The sequence below is a fragment of the Leuciscus leuciscus genome (assembly GCF_965113295.1).
Source record: "Leuciscus leuciscus genome assembly, chromosome: 3".
Classification (NCBI taxonomy): domain Eukaryota; kingdom Metazoa; phylum Chordata; class Actinopteri; order Cypriniformes; family Leuciscidae; genus Leuciscus; species Leuciscus leuciscus.
Window position 1 is genome coordinate 18,116,940 of NC_138727.1, and position 15,717 is coordinate 18,132,656.

A 15,717-nucleotide genomic window follows, 5' to 3' on the forward strand; every position below is an offset into this window, starting at 1 on the left:
GAATTCAACCCAAGCGCTCTTTGGTGACGTGGATGGTTACGTTACTGTTGATCATCTGTCCATCATCTTATAAAGCCCGCCCTGACAATTTGATTGGTCCGAACAGCTCTGGTTCGTGCATAATTGCTCCACAACGGATCAAGTCCAGACCGAACTTCCCGACCTAAAAATGTTGTGGACGGGGCTAAGTTCGGCTGGCATCCAGGCTAAGGCTTCGCTTATCCCGTCCGAATGCGCCACACGAAATTCAGATGTGGGTGGGTAATTTCTAAATCACACGTGGTCCCCAGATAATACTAATCCCGTGCGAATAGGGCTTTAGAAAGCAGCCGTTTTTTTACAATGACAACATGGCACATTTACTACGTCCAAATTTCATTCTACTACACACATTCATACTATATAGAATGTACTTTTTAGCGGTTATGAAGTAATTACTTATTCAAAATAAGTACCTACTCGAGCGATTTCGGACTCAGCCAACGCTTCTCTGCTATTAACAGAAATTTCTGGCTTTCACTGTTATACGGTAGGGGGCGCTATTAGGCATCTTCTGAAAGAGTAGGCCTACTGAATCTCCTGATCAAAACACAGGTGTAGAAGAAGCAGAAACAAGTGATATCATATGTAAGCATATGCATATGTAAAATAACTCGATCATCAACATTAAACATCAAAATTGCATATATTAAAGAAAGAAATGTCGACCTCGACAAGCAATAGGACTGTGCAAGCTTTGGGGGTGTTGATGGACTCGATCTACTCCATCTATGTTTTGATCATCGTTCTGAATCCCATCCAGACGTAGTCTTTGACAAAAATGAGATTTTCTCCGCTTTTTGCTCAAAATGTTGCTTTTTTTTATGAAACTTATCCACATTTAAAGGTATAGTGGAGGATTTTCTTTTTCCGGGTGGATCATCAAGACTATTGGTCCTCCTAATTGTCAATCATTCTGGTGATATGTTTACGTAAGGCCGTCGTTCGTGCTTGTCCTTTCTGCGCATGCGCACTTTCAGGTGTATATGTGTGGTGAGCTATGGTTTCAGCCTTTTATTGAAGCTCGCCATTCTCACCGGGTTTTTTCAAATGTCTGAGGGTCGCAAAAGAAAAAGTGTCTACGAATTGTATGACAAGAAGAGAAAGGCCTCTGAAGAAAGAAACAAGACCAGGGTGTTTTTGGGAGAATATTTCACACGCTGGCGTGCGCTAAAGCACAGGCTGGGCTTCTCACTGATGCATCAGTCGCTAAGTTTCTACTCGACAGGTAAAGTTTGGCATGCTATTTGGAGAAATCCATTTAAAATCACTGCTAGTAAAAGTTAATGTAAGCTATGAGTAGCGATGCTAGCCGCCTCTCGTGCACACGTTTAATAGGCGTTCCCTCTCGGGAGCAGGTAGAGTGTTGCGCATGTGCATTTTTTCAAAAAGTGGAGAGGGCGGTTCTTTTCTAAAATTCGTGAAAATCCTCCACTATACCTTTAAGTATTTATAAAAAGGAATGCATGAAGCTATAAAACAGTTTTTGTTGTTGTTGTTGTTGTTGTTGTTTAAAAGCAGAGGGTATGTTCTATATTGCATATTCAGATATTTAAACAACAAAATATTCTAGGGGCCATGAAACTTTTGTGAAAATGATCAAAAAAGCTGGAGGTGACTGGCAACTTTTTTCAAAAACGCTAGATTGGAAAGAGTTAAGAGAGAGGGGTGTGTGGTGTTCTGAGTAAGTCGCTAGAGGGAGCCCTCGTATGTAAGATATTAAGCGATGACATAAAAGTGAGAAGTGAAGTAGGTGACCAGTGAGTGAATAATAAAAAGACACGTTGAGTTCCAGTCACTGAGTTTATAAGTTTTATTTCAAGGCACTCAACAGTCCACTTCTCAGGGCATGTGGCAGAGTGGTGGGGCGCCAGGACCTGAAAATGAGAACCACTTCTTTACACAAAGTGGGGTGACAAGGAACAACGTGAACTGTACAAACAGAAAAAAAAACAAGGAGAATGTGCATTGCTTATACAGACACAGTCTGTGGAGAGATGTGTAATCTGCACTGCATGAAGAGACGATTTTCTGCTCCAGTTGCTGCAAAGGCACAGAGCGCAGTGGTGTGGCTGCTTTCACGACACACGCTCTGCTCCGCCACACCACGACTAGTGTCCCATACAGAGGACACTCACATATGGCCTCTTACCCGCTCACATAGGCTACTGGAGATTGTCAATGCAAGATGTTCACACTCAAACTGCTTTAGTAACTGTACAAGCAATTTTCTTTTTTTTTCAACAGACAACAGCTGTAGGCACCAGCCTCAGAGTACATCTATAATTATTTCTAATACACTGAGGATATTTACTGATGTAACAGTGATTAGTTATAGGATAAGTATGTCTTGATGCAGAACACTATAGGATTAGGTAACCAATGGTTAAAGGTCAATGAATACGCTTATACCATGTTTCTACTAAGTTTTAATGAAAGAGTCAAGCATGTACATCTTGAACTTTTAAAATAAAACGTTATGAGCAACTATGAAAGCCTATTTGCGCCTTACTGTGTGTATGTGGTTGTGTGTGTGTGTGTGTATATATATATATATATATATATATATATATATATATATATATACATAACCACATATACATACACACAGTAAGGCGGAAATAGGCTTTCATAGTTGCTATGATATATATATATATATATATATATATATATATATATATACATAACCACATATGTATATGTAGCCTACTGTATAGCCTATATATATACATAACCACATATGTATATATATATATATATATATATACATAACCACATATGTATATGTACTGTATATATATTTATATATACATAACCACATATGTGTGTATATATGTGATGCGATCTGGGAAAACCCACCACATGGTGAAATTTTACCTATTACAGGTTTTGATATCATATGGAAGCTGGTATCACGCCCTTTCCAAATCTGTTTTTATTTTTATCATAGCTTGTTGGTAGCAAAAGTTATGTTTATCTGAAGTCAGCCGATCGCTATGATTTTCTGGAACGGAATTTTGAGAAAAACAGGTTTAATTAACTGTCACCGTCGGGACGCTTGGCACTCTTTTTTTTAAACAGGATTGGCGCGAAAAGCGCACTAATACACATTCACTGTACATGTTATGTGGTTTATTTTATAGGTAAACTATCTTTGTAGTGTTAAGAGACGGACAGGTGTATGGGATATACGGCGATTGTTTTTTGTTTTTTTTGTTTTTTTTACCTCTGCCGTGCGTTAGAGAAAATGGTCGCATAGATTGCATTACAGAACGAGAGTATTTTCAGCTTGACACTATCGCTGTTTTTCTGCACTAAACAAGGGAATTTTGCCAAGATATTTTCAGAGATAAGAGAAAAGATGTTATAGAATAATAATTTAATGAAAAAAAAAATTGACAAAAAACTGACATTCAAACTATTTTGGAATTTACTGAAAACGGCCCAGCGCAACATCCGACGGATTTTCCCAGATCGCATCATATATATATATATATATATATATATATATATATATATACATATATATATATACACATACACTCACCTAAAGGATTATTAGGAACACCTGTTCAATTTCTCATTAATGCAATTATCTAATCAACCAATCACATGGCAGTTGCTTCAATGCATTTAGGGGTGTGGTCCTGGTCAAGACAATCTCCTGAACTCCAACTGAATGTCAGAATGGGAAAGAAAGGTGATTTAAGCAATTTTGAGCGTGGCATGGTTGTTGGTGCCAGACGGGCCGGTCTGAGTATTTCACAATCTGCTCAGTTACTGGGATTTTCACGCACAACAATTTCTAGGGTTTACAAAGAATGGTGTGAAAAGGGAAAAACATCCAGTATGCGGCAGTCCTGTGGGCGAAAATGCCTTGTTGATGCTAGAGGTCAGAGGAGAATGGGCCGACTGATTCAAGCTGATAGAAGAGCAACTTTGACTGAAATAACCACTCGTTACAACCGAGGTATGCATTTGTGAAGCCACAACACGCACAACCTTGAGGCGGATGGGCTACAACAGCAGAAGACCCCACCGGGTACCACTCATCTCCACTACAAATAGGAAAAAGAGGCTACAATTTGCACGAGCTCATCAAAATTGGACAGTTGAAGACTGGAAAAATGTTGCCTGGTCTGATGAGTCTCGATTTCTGTTGAGACATTCAGATGGTAGAGTCAGAATTTGGCGTAAACACAATGAGAACATGGATCCATCATGCCTTGTTCACTGTGCAGGCTGGTGGTGGTGGTGTAATGGTGTGGGGGATGTTTTCTTGGCACACTTTAGGCCCCTTAGTGCCAATTGGGCATCGTTTAAAGGCCACGGCCTACCTGAGCATTGTTTCTGACCATGTCCATCCCTTTATGACCACCATGTACCCATCCTCTGATGGCTACTTCCAGCAGGATAATGCACCATGTCACAAAGCTCGAATCATTTCAAATTGGTTTCTTGAACATGACAATAGCTGCGTTTCCACTGTCGGGCCAGGGCCGGGCCGTGCTAGTGCGTGCCAGGGCCAGTCGCGTTTCCACTGTCACTTCCGGGGCTTGATCGGGGCTTACTCTGTGCCAACGGCCAGGATTTCTGGCCCATCGAATACCTTGGGCCAGCTCGGGCTAGAGGCGTGGTCAAGGTAAAAGGCGGAGTTTATCGGTGTTAGGGAAAGTTATGGTCTGCGGCAAGATGCACATTTCACTTTTTTATATCACGAAAATTAAACGCTGCTCGAAATGGAGAATCGCCTGCACTGGTCTGTCGAAGATACCAAAGCTCTTCTGAGCATTTGGGCAGAAGAACGGGTACAACGTCAATTTGACGGCGTGTGCAGAAACGAGGACGTTATAAAATACATCGTTGCTGAACTTGCTAAGCTAAGCATTCAGCGAACAACGCTTCAAGTTCGGGAAAAAATAAAAAAGTTGCGGGCGCAGTACAAGGCGATTAAAACGCACAATGGACAAAGCGGTGCCCAGAGAAGGAACTTTCCATGGTTCGACTTGATGGACGGTTTGCTGGGTCACCGTCCCTCTGTTAGTGGAGAGACAAGTCGGGACACTATGGCAGCCGCGGACGGTGAGTTAATACATGCTATCTTCTTAAAATCTAAGTTTTCTAACTTCCTAACTTCCTGCCTGAATGAACATCATAATTCCCGCTGAAATGGATGGGGTTGTATGACGTTTGATCCAGGAAGGCGTGTTAAGGGCAGGGTTTAGGGCAGCGCTGCAGGGCTAATGGCCCGGCAGTGGAAACGCAAGCCCGGTGCTTGAGGCCCGAGGCCACTGGCCCGGCTCGGCTCGCTGTTAGCCCTAGGCCGGCCCTGGCCCGATAGTGGAAACGCGGCTAATGAGTTCACTGTACTAAAATGGCCCCCACAGTCACCAGATCTCAACCCAATAGAGCATCTTTGGGATGTGGTGGAACGGGAGCTTCGTGCCCTGGATGTGCATACCACAAATCTCCATCAACTGCAAGATGCTATCCTATCAATATGGGCCAACATTTCTAAAGAATGCTTTCAGCACCTTGTTGAATCAATGCCACGTAGAATTAAGGCAGTTCTGAAGGCGAAAGAGGGTCAAACACAGTATTAGTATAGTGTTCCTAATAATCCTTTAGGTGAGTGTATATATATATGCCACTGTGTGTGTGCGTGTGTGTGTGTGTGTGTGTGTGTGTGTGTGTGTGTGTGTGTGTGTGTGTGTGTGTGTGTGTGTGTGTGTGTGTGTGTACAATAAGTCTTTTTTGCTCACCAGTTGCATTTAATTGATAAAGCTATGCAGTAAAATACAGTAAAACCCATAATATTGTGAAATATGATTACAAATGTTTTTTTTCTTTCTATTTTAATATATTTAAAAAATATATATATTTATACCTGTGATGGCAAAGTTGATTGCCAATAGCCATTACTCCCGTTTTCAATGTCACATGATCTTTCAGAAATCATTCTAATATGCTGATTTGGTGCTCAAGAAACATTTCTAATTGTTATCAATGTTGAAAACAGTTCAGCATATTGTGTGATTTTATTTATTTTTCCCAGAAGTCCTTGTTCAATACAAAGTTCAAAAGAACAGTTCAAAAACAGTTCACAATGTAAGTATTTACTGTTAATCCATCCTTGCTGAATAAAAGTATTAATTTATTTGCTTTGATGACAAAAAATAAACCAAAAAAACCCTGGATACATTGTGCTTGCATTAGAATGCACTATTCAGTCCTCTGTGTTCCAGAGGCACACAGTTTCACAGATTCTCTAATGAGCAAATGACTGCATTGAAATTTGCTGTGAATCATAAAACCCTTTTAAAAGGCTCAGTTTGTGATTATGCAGGACAGAAGTGAACAATAGTGGAGAATTGAAAATTAATACTAAAAGGTATTTCAAAGACATGACAGATAAAGTAAAACCATTGCAGAAACTTTAAAAAAGTAGCAAACAATTTCCAAGTGTTTAGAAACCCCACTGAGCCCTGTTGATACAACTGTCAGGAAATGTAACATGAAACAACAAATGCTGCATAGAAAAGGCCAACCTTCAAAACTTTTCAAAATCAAAGAAAGAAACTGGAGACACAGCCACAGATGATCACTTTGAAGGAACTACAAAGTTCAGATCAGACTGAAGTTGCACCAGTAAACCACATAAAGCTCTCTGCATAACACTAGGCTTTACTCACTAGGCTAAAGATCCATGTGACAGTAATCACATGGTGTTTGTCAAAAAGCTTAATAATAACCTGGTTGCTGGATGTAAAAGATTAGGTAATCAGGTGAGAGTCTTTTAAAGCTTTTAATTTTTTTGGCATCTACAGTCAATAATTGTGTAAGGATTATTTAGGGCAGCTTCTCATCATCAGGGACTGTGTTTTTTTTTTATTAGGTAGAATGGATGCTACAAACAAAGTTTTTTTTCTATCAGCTGAGTTTCATTATCCAATATTTGCACATACTGCTTATGCTACTGTTCAAAAGTTTGGGTTTACATTTTTGATGTTTTTGAAAGTCTCCTATGCTCACTAAGGCTGCATTTTTTTGTCCAAAAATGTACCAAAATAGTATTATTGTGAAATATTTTTACAAATAAAAAAGTTTTTTATTTTAATATATTTTATATTTTATATTTTAATTAATTAAAAATATTTTATATTTTTATAATTATTATTTATTTAAAAATTATTTTTAAATAATAATTTCTATGTGGGCGAAGTTGCGGTCGCGGCTCTCTTTTCTGGCTAGAGAGAGAGAGTCCCCTCAGCCACTCCCCGCGCTAGCCCTTTTGCAATGTACAAGGCTGCAACGGCTAGCACTGAGGGTGATATTAGGGAATGGGAATGTTTCCACTGGGTCAGTCTCCACGGCCTCCCGTTCCTTGTCACGCATGTGGCGTCTGGTGGAGTTCTCGGATGAGTTTGACATTGCGTCACATGGCGCACCTGATTTCTCATTCAGGGCACCAGATGAGGATGGGCATCTTCCTTCTGTCAAAGGAAGACTCGGCTGGGCTTCCACCCTCGGGTGCAGTGGCCCAGTTTGAGTATTTTCCTTAAAAGCATCGGGCTGGAGTGGAATCCTGCGCCATGTCCTGAGCACTCTTGGTTGGATGATTGGTATCTGGGTTCAGAGTGCAACTCACGGCCGCACCGCACCCCAGGGCCTATCATCCCGGAAGTGCATAAGGAGCTCACAAATTTGTGGAAGTCTTTGGTAAAAAAAACCAAAATCTTTGGTTCCCTTTTGTTTTTGTTTCCCTTTTGTTTTTGGTATCCACATTTTCAATGAAAGAGCAGCCTCTGCACTCCCTGGGTCACACAGCCTGGCTAGCACTTCCCAACCCGTTGCGCTGTCCCTGTCCTGTGTGTGGAAATTGTGGTCCTATTGGAGAAGTCCGTCCCTCCAGTCGAGATAAAGAAGGGTTTCTACAGCCCTTACCTCATCGTATCAAAGAAAGGCAGTGGGTTACGTCCAATCATGCCAACAGGAGACTTTCATGTCTCGATCTTACCTCAACACAGACCACTTCTTTGGTTTGCCTTCGAGGGTCAGGCACATTAGTACAAGGTCCTCCCTTCTGGGCTGTCCCTGTCACCTTGTGTCTTCACTGAAGTCTCAGAGGCTGCCCTTGCCCCGCATCCATATTCTCAATTATCTTGAGGACTGTCTGATTCTAGCTCACTCTTAAGATTTATTGTGTGCACACAGGGACCTGGTGCTCAGACACCTCAGGCATAAACCTAGCTTACACATTTACTCAAATTATTATACGCCTGTTTAACCGAAGCTAATTTGGGTGGGTTTCTCCCATCCCCATACAATGTCACTTCTCTGTCTTTTACGGCCCTGACGAGAACATTGGTCTCCTCGGCTATGAACCGTTTCTGGCGTGCGCCTGGCAAATCTGCCGTTACAATAGCAATCCGCCATGGAACAAGCGTGCCTGCTTTTAAAGGGAATGTGAGATGACGCTCTGATTGGTTTATTTCACGTTACGCCCAAACCACACCTATGAGTAATGTAGCTACTTCAGACCAACCCATTTTAGATTTGCGAGATCCGCCCACAAAGTTACTTGCGTTTCACGTTTGATACTTGCGTTTCAGATCGTTAAAATAGGGCCCTTCAGGTCAACTAGGAAAAGATCAAGCTCTCTCCAGTACAGAGCATCTCTTTTCTCGGGATAGAGTTGGACTCAGTCACTGTGACAGGCATGTCTCATGAACAACAGGCCCAGTCGGTTCTGAATTGCCTGAAGTCATTCATGGGAAAACAGCGGTTCCACAGAAACAATTTCAGAGGCTTCTGAGGCTTATGGCATTCTCAGTGGCTGTAGCACAGCTCGGATTGATGCATGTAAGACTGCTGCAGCACTGGCTTCAGACTCGAGTCCCGAGATTGCCATGGTGCCACGCTACGCGATACTCGTCAGACCTTGCATTTCTATGGGCAGGGATCCCCTAAATCAAGTGTCCAGGCATGTTGTTGTCAGGCTGGAGTGTTTTGTATGCAACGGGCACACAGAGTTTGGCCCCTGGACAGGACCTTGTATGCACTGGCATACCAATTTCCCAGAGTTGCTGGCAGTGTTGCTGGCCCTGCAGAGGTTTTGACCGTTGATCCAGGGCAAGCATGTGTTGCAATGTCTCAATTTGCCTGTCATCTCCTCCTTTGGAGTCAGCAGCGACTGAAGTCACTGCGGTCCACTCACACCTCAACTGAAGCTCCAAGGAGAGTGAAAAATCCATCCCCAGGTGGTCCAGCTGATTTGGAGTTGATTCGATGAAGCACAGGTAGACCTCTTCCCACTGTACCCTGTGGTATTCACTGACCGAGGCCCCCCTCACCACGGACGCAATGGCACACACCTGCCCCCGGGGCCTGCGCAAATATGCATTTCCCCCAGTGAGCCTGATTGCACAGATGTTGTGCAAAGTCAGGGAAGATGAAGAACAGGTCCTGTTGGATTTGCCGTATTGGCCCACCCGGACTTGGTTGTTCATGTTCCTCGCAACAGCTTCTCCTTGACGCATCCCTCCTTTTTTAGGGGCGGAGCACAATCTGACACCCGAGCCCAAAACTCTAGAACCTCCACGTCTGGTCCCTGGACAGTACACGGAAGACAATGTGATATCTCCAGCGGTGATAGACACTATCAGACAGGCTATAGCCCCCTCCACAAGGCGGGCCTATGCTTTGAAGTGGTCTGTTCGCTAATTGGTGTGCTTCCAGAGGGGAAGACCCACAGAGATGCGCAGTCAGGTCAGAGCTTTCCTTCCTGCAGGAGAGGTTGGAGGGTCGGCTGTCCCCTTCTACCTTGAAAGTGTATGTGGCCACCATAGTTTCACATCACAACACAGTGGATGGTAAGTCTTTAGAGAAGCATGTCCTGATTATTAGGTTCCTCAGTGGCGCCAGGAAGTTGAATCCTCCTAGACCACACATGATTCCCTTTCTGTAGTCTTGCTGTGCCTACAGAGCTCCTTTTCAGCTGCTGGAGTCAGTCGAGCTTAGGGCCCTCTCATTGAAGATGGTGCTCACTTCCATCAAGAGGATTGGGGACCTGCATGCATTCTTTGTCAACAAAACGTGCCTTGAGCTCCGTCAGGTATACTCTCTTATGATCCTGAGACCCCAGCCGGGCTATGTGCCCAAAGATCCTTCTACCCCTTTTAGGGATCAAGTGGTGAACTTGCAAGTGCTGCCTTGACATGAGGCAGACCTTTCCATATCATTTGGACAGGAAGCTCAGAGCAGCTCTTTGTCTAGTTTGAGGGACAGCAGAATAGGGAAGGCTGTCTCCAAACAGAGGTTGGCCCACTCAATCGTGGATGCTATTGCCTTGGCATATCAGTTACAGGGGAAAGTGCTGTGCCCCTTCGAAATTTGAGCACACTCCACAAGGAATCTTGCATCCTTCTGGGCTTTAGCCAAGGGCACCTCTCCAACAGACATCTTCAGAGTGGCGGGCTGGGTAACACCTAATACCTTCATGTGATTCTTCGATCTCTGGGTTGAGCCAGTGTTGTCCCGTGTCTTTTCAGGTACGAGCAGGTAAGCTGCGGGCAACTGGCCGGGTGCTCCACTTCCACACATTGCCTTTCCCCTCCCTCGGGTGATAACGTGTGCTCTTTTGTCTATGTTAGTTCCCCAAACCAGCGTACCCTGGATGTATCTTACCATCAGCCCCCTTCAGCAATCGAATGCCCTTTTCAGGTCAATCCGTATTACATAGTGAATCCCTGACGGTAATCCCATATGATGTATTGTCCATGATATGATTTCCCTGAAGGTAAACCCTTGTCTTCCCATATGAATAGGCATAGCTCCGTCTCTGCCATCAGTCACTGAGTTTGTAGTACTTCCTCTATATTCATGTGGCACCTACCGCAGGAAATTCTTTCCACGTGTGGTACTTCCCGGGAGGTACATCCATATGATGTATTCTCTACATATTAACCTTCCCTAGGGCAGGATTGTGGTCTCATTAGTGTTCCTTCACCAATCTGGGAGTAAGAGTGCTTCCTCTGCGCACTGATGGAGGGAACGAGATGTGGTGTCCCTCCTGCCACAATGCTGGACCCCTAGTGTCAGTCTTCGACACCACGTCTTGTTCCCTCCATCAGGGAACGAAGGTTATAAAAGTAACCGAAACGTTAAACTCAATATTTTTGTTCACCTAGCTAATGTTTTTGTCACATTCTGCTACTGAGATGCCTTCTCAGGAAGGCAGCTTGGAAGTATTTTTTACTGCTTATGATATTCTACTATCCTGATATCACATTCACTGACTGGACAGCAAGGCAGTAAATTAGCTGCCTTGGTTCATGATTTAGCCATGATTTAAAAAAAAATACACAAATATGAAAAACTACAAGTGAAGGAAGTGAATTAAGTCCAATGACTAATGTACTAACATAAAATAATTTGTTACACATTAAAATAAGTACTTTTGACTTCCAATGCTAAAAATATGACTGAGAGAAATATTTTAAAGGGCACCTATTATGACTCTTTTCACAAGATGTAAAATAAGTCTCTGATGTCCCCAGAGTGTGTATGTTAAGTTTTAGCTCAAAATACCCAACAGATCATTTTTTACAGCATGTTTAAATTGTCATTTTTTGGGGCTCAGAAAAATGAGCTGTTTTAGTGTGTATCCCTTTAAATGCAAATTAACTGCTGCTGCCGGCCCAGGGGGCGGAGCCTCACGAGCTCGAGCTCAGAGCCAGGACAATCTCATCTGATGATATCAGAACAGAAACTCTCAGTTGCGGTGTTCATTTCGACTCGGAGTCGGACAATAATGCCCACAGAGCCAGAGAATATATGCTGTATGGAGATAGAACAGGTATAGTTTAGTTTAATTATGGTTATAATTTACTTGTCATCTGCTTTTATCCACTATTAATACAAGCCTGCTGTAGCAGAACCTGTCCGAATGATGACCAAAAAATACTGATGAGTTCAGTGAAGTTTATTGTACATCACACAAAAGATGAAGCGTTAGTTTTATTCCAGAGAATCACAGTAAGAGCTGAATAAACACAGTATAAGAAGTGAGCATTAAAGTCTTATCCATAAACTCTCTCTCTCTCCCTTTCATTATCAACAACATACACAGCAAAGTACACAAAACACTCGTTACAACTAACAGTAAACAAATATAAACACACCTTTTCAGTGGGTGCTAAATAAACTGGTAGACCTTATATCCGTAAAATGACTTGATGAGCTGTCATAAAGAGCGCGCTCTCACTTTCATTTCTGCCGTGATCAGTAACGTTAGGACTGTCGCTCTGAAGACCGTAAGCTTGATCACAAACAGTACAGATCCATCCTCGAGTAACAACGAGAGTAAATGAAGACTGCTATGCTCATTCTTACATCAAACAACAACACAACTCAATCGCTTAGGAGACATTCTTGTCTACAGCTGCTCAAGCGTCGAAACAATGGCGGACTCTGTGTCCAGCTCACTCAGGGTGGGTCTATGCTCAGACTGCAGTGTCAATCAACAGTCGTGGGAGGGGCCTGTGCAATTCTGCGTCACATTGCATAGAATCTTAGAACAGCTCATTCTGAGACAGTGCTTATGATTTATTGAGATTGTAAAAAAAACACTGGGTGGATTTTTATCATTCTAGGGTGGTTTTGCTAACACTGCCAACACACATTTATGTTCAAACACCATGTAAAAGTGAATTTTGCATAATAGGTGCCCTTTAATGAAGAATCTGTAATTCAGTAAAGTAAGACTTAGTAAGTAAAGTAAGACAGTAAACTAAGAATCTGAATACTTTTGCGTGTTTCTTGCACCACACTTTGCACCATGTTTTTTTCTGCATTTAGACTTGTTCTATGTTCTGAATGTTACACATGTAGTGATGCATACTGTACACGGTTCTGAGATGCACACACGCATGCGTACACACACACACACACACACACACACACACACACACACACACACACACACACACACACACAAACACAAACACAAACACATACACATAGCTGCAGGGCACAGAAAGAGGGCTAGAAGGATTAGAAAGATAGGGTGTTTGAGGGAGTTACTTTCATTAGATTCACCCTGTGGGCAGATGAATTGTGCTGCATAACTCCACAAAAAAGTTTGGTGTTTGTCTCGGTGTGTTAGTGTGCGTAGGGGGAGCTGAGTAAGGCCTCTGTGGCTGAACTTTGTAAACGTCAATAATTCTTTGATTTAACTATCAATAGCATTGGGACTTGTTCAGTATAAATAGACATGGAAGCTCTATCATAGAAGAAGACTGCTGGCAAGAACGCTAATCTTGTAGTTACCAATACAAATTTTTTATTTGCTCTTCGTTATGTAATGCGGCCATTTGTGGGTCCAGTGTGATCTCCCATGTGGGCCACATAAGGTTTTTGTGTGTAGCCCAACTTGGCCCCATTATTAGCACCAATTTGGGACCCAAGTGAGTGAGTGTGCACTTTAGTCCTTTTTCATTCATGGTATTTATTTAGTAGTTGTGTTGATTACTCTTGTTCATCTTTTTGTAAATAAAATGAATTTTATAACATTTGTGTCTTCTTTGGATAATGCAGTAAGAATCTCTACAAGTTATCTCACAATTTACATAATTTGATGTATTCAACAATCATCTTTGATTGTTATTTTACTGTTAAGGTGAAATTCCTTAGCTGGTGCACTGAGGTAAAAGGAGAAAGAGGTCATCTGGCACTCTCAAAGTCACCTTAAAGGACATGACGAAAACTCATAATATTAATTTGGTGTAACTCCTACATAACTGGTCTTGTGTGAGGTTAATTTAAACTTCTGTAATCACTAATCATCCACATGGGCCATTAGTGTGTTACAAAAAGATGGTCCACAGTTATAAACTCACAAGTCTAAATGAATGCTTCACACAGCATTTCAACAGCAGATTCAGGTATGTATATACTACTTTCAATATAACCTGAGGACTGTATTTTATTTTTCATTACTTTGAATTTGAGGGAATTTGGGTTTCATGGGGCCTTTTAAACAGTGACTGTTGTGAAGAGAAGACTATACCTTCTGGAAAGCAGAGTGACAATCATTCCACAGCATGATGCAGTTTTGTTTATTCACCCCTGATCTTTTCTAATGCCAGTTTCTCTTCAGAAAATTATTGAAATCTAACTTCTATAAAATCTTTATTTTGTGCAGTTTTTTCTAAGTCAGTTTTTAAAGACATTCTTTCTTCTAACTATTATGTGACAGCTTTGAGACTAGCTTATCTCTGTATTCACAGTAAGGATACCACTGTCAAGTTCTCAAACTCCTGCCTGATGACTGCAGCATTGACTAATATTGATAGAAACAAAATGATGGCCCTTTTACACCTGCTTTAAAAAGAAAGCTTTATTAAAATGCCAATCACATGCACAATAGTCACATAAAAGACTGACCTGCAGTGCAGTCATGTAATAAATCACAAGGGATGCTCTGTCTCACACCACAGGTTATTCAGACAGACACAACACAGTAAGTTTAGAGCCCTATAATCATAAAGGCGCGCTGCTGAGCCTTGGTCACTGTAAATGGAATTTAAAAGGCTGTTAGTCTGTTAGAGTGGTTGCAAGGGGCATGTGACTCAGCATTAACGTGCTGCTAATGAACAAAGTGCTCGATGGCCAGATCAAAGCACTCTGACTGTGAGAGAGCAATGAGCACAATACTTATTGCCAGAGCTGAGCTGCACTGGTTTATCAGCAGGGGGAGGACTAGATAAAACTGAGACTGAGACTGAGACCGAGAAATACAGACCTTCTCTCTAATGGAGCACAGGAGAGTTGTACGGGAGGCTGTGCATTTTTTCTTCCAGGTCATGTGTGAGCTGACTGATTAATAGCTTTTCACATCAAATATATGTGAGATTTGCATTATTTTTACAAATAGCTGATAAATGCCAGGACTAAAATGCCCATTAAGGATTTTTTTTCTGTTCTTAAAATGTATAATAAAATCATATTAATTTGTATTAAACATTAGTGAAGCGACATGTAAAAAGAAGTTTGTTTTGATAAAAAACAACAACATGTAAACATGAAAGCAACTACATTTTATAATACAATATAAAAATTATATATTATAATAAAACTGTCAAAGTTTCCAGCTAGTCACCACCTCCTCACTACATTTCCCATCATCCTCCCTGGCCCTCACCTGCATGCACTTCCCAATCACAGATCACGTCACCTGTCACCAATCTTCACTGATCATCATCCAACACTAATTAACTCTTCCCTCTGCAGCTCACCATTGTCTGGTCTCATTGTTTCCTCAGAGAACTCTACCTGACTCCTTTCCTTTGAGATACCGTTTACCTTCAGTCATCGGCTTCCTTCATCCATTTTCAGTCATCTGCTTCATTCATCTGTCTTCAGCCTTCAGCCTCAATCTCCATTTCAGAACCTACATCAGATAAGACTCTTTAACTTCCAGATTCATCCAGTACTCTTCATTCTTCAGTTACTCACCTGCTTCCATCGTTGTGATATAATACTTCCGCTAATAAAACCTGTTATCATCTTAAAACATTACCTGTGTGAATCCTTGTTTCATGACAGAAACATAAGTTATATAATGTTTATTTGTAGTAAACATTGGTAAAGCTACATGCAAAAAGGTGGTAAAGTTTG

The 15,717-nt window shown here is 41.8% G+C and overlaps 1 protein-coding gene across 1 annotated transcript in view; it reads right to left on the reverse strand.

Annotated features, from left to right (window-relative positions):
- Positions 1–15,717, reverse strand: part of chrna6 (cholinergic receptor, nicotinic, alpha 6) — a 73,200-nt gene that overhangs the window by 28,606 nt on the left and 28,877 nt on the right. Inside the window, exon 6 of the mRNA XM_082164597.1 lies at positions 15,403–15,490. Coding sequence (XP_082020723.1) covers positions 15,449–15,490 — 42 coding nt within the window. The 3' untranslated portion in view covers positions 15,403–15,448. The remainder of the gene's footprint in view (positions 1–15,402; positions 15,491–15,717) is intronic.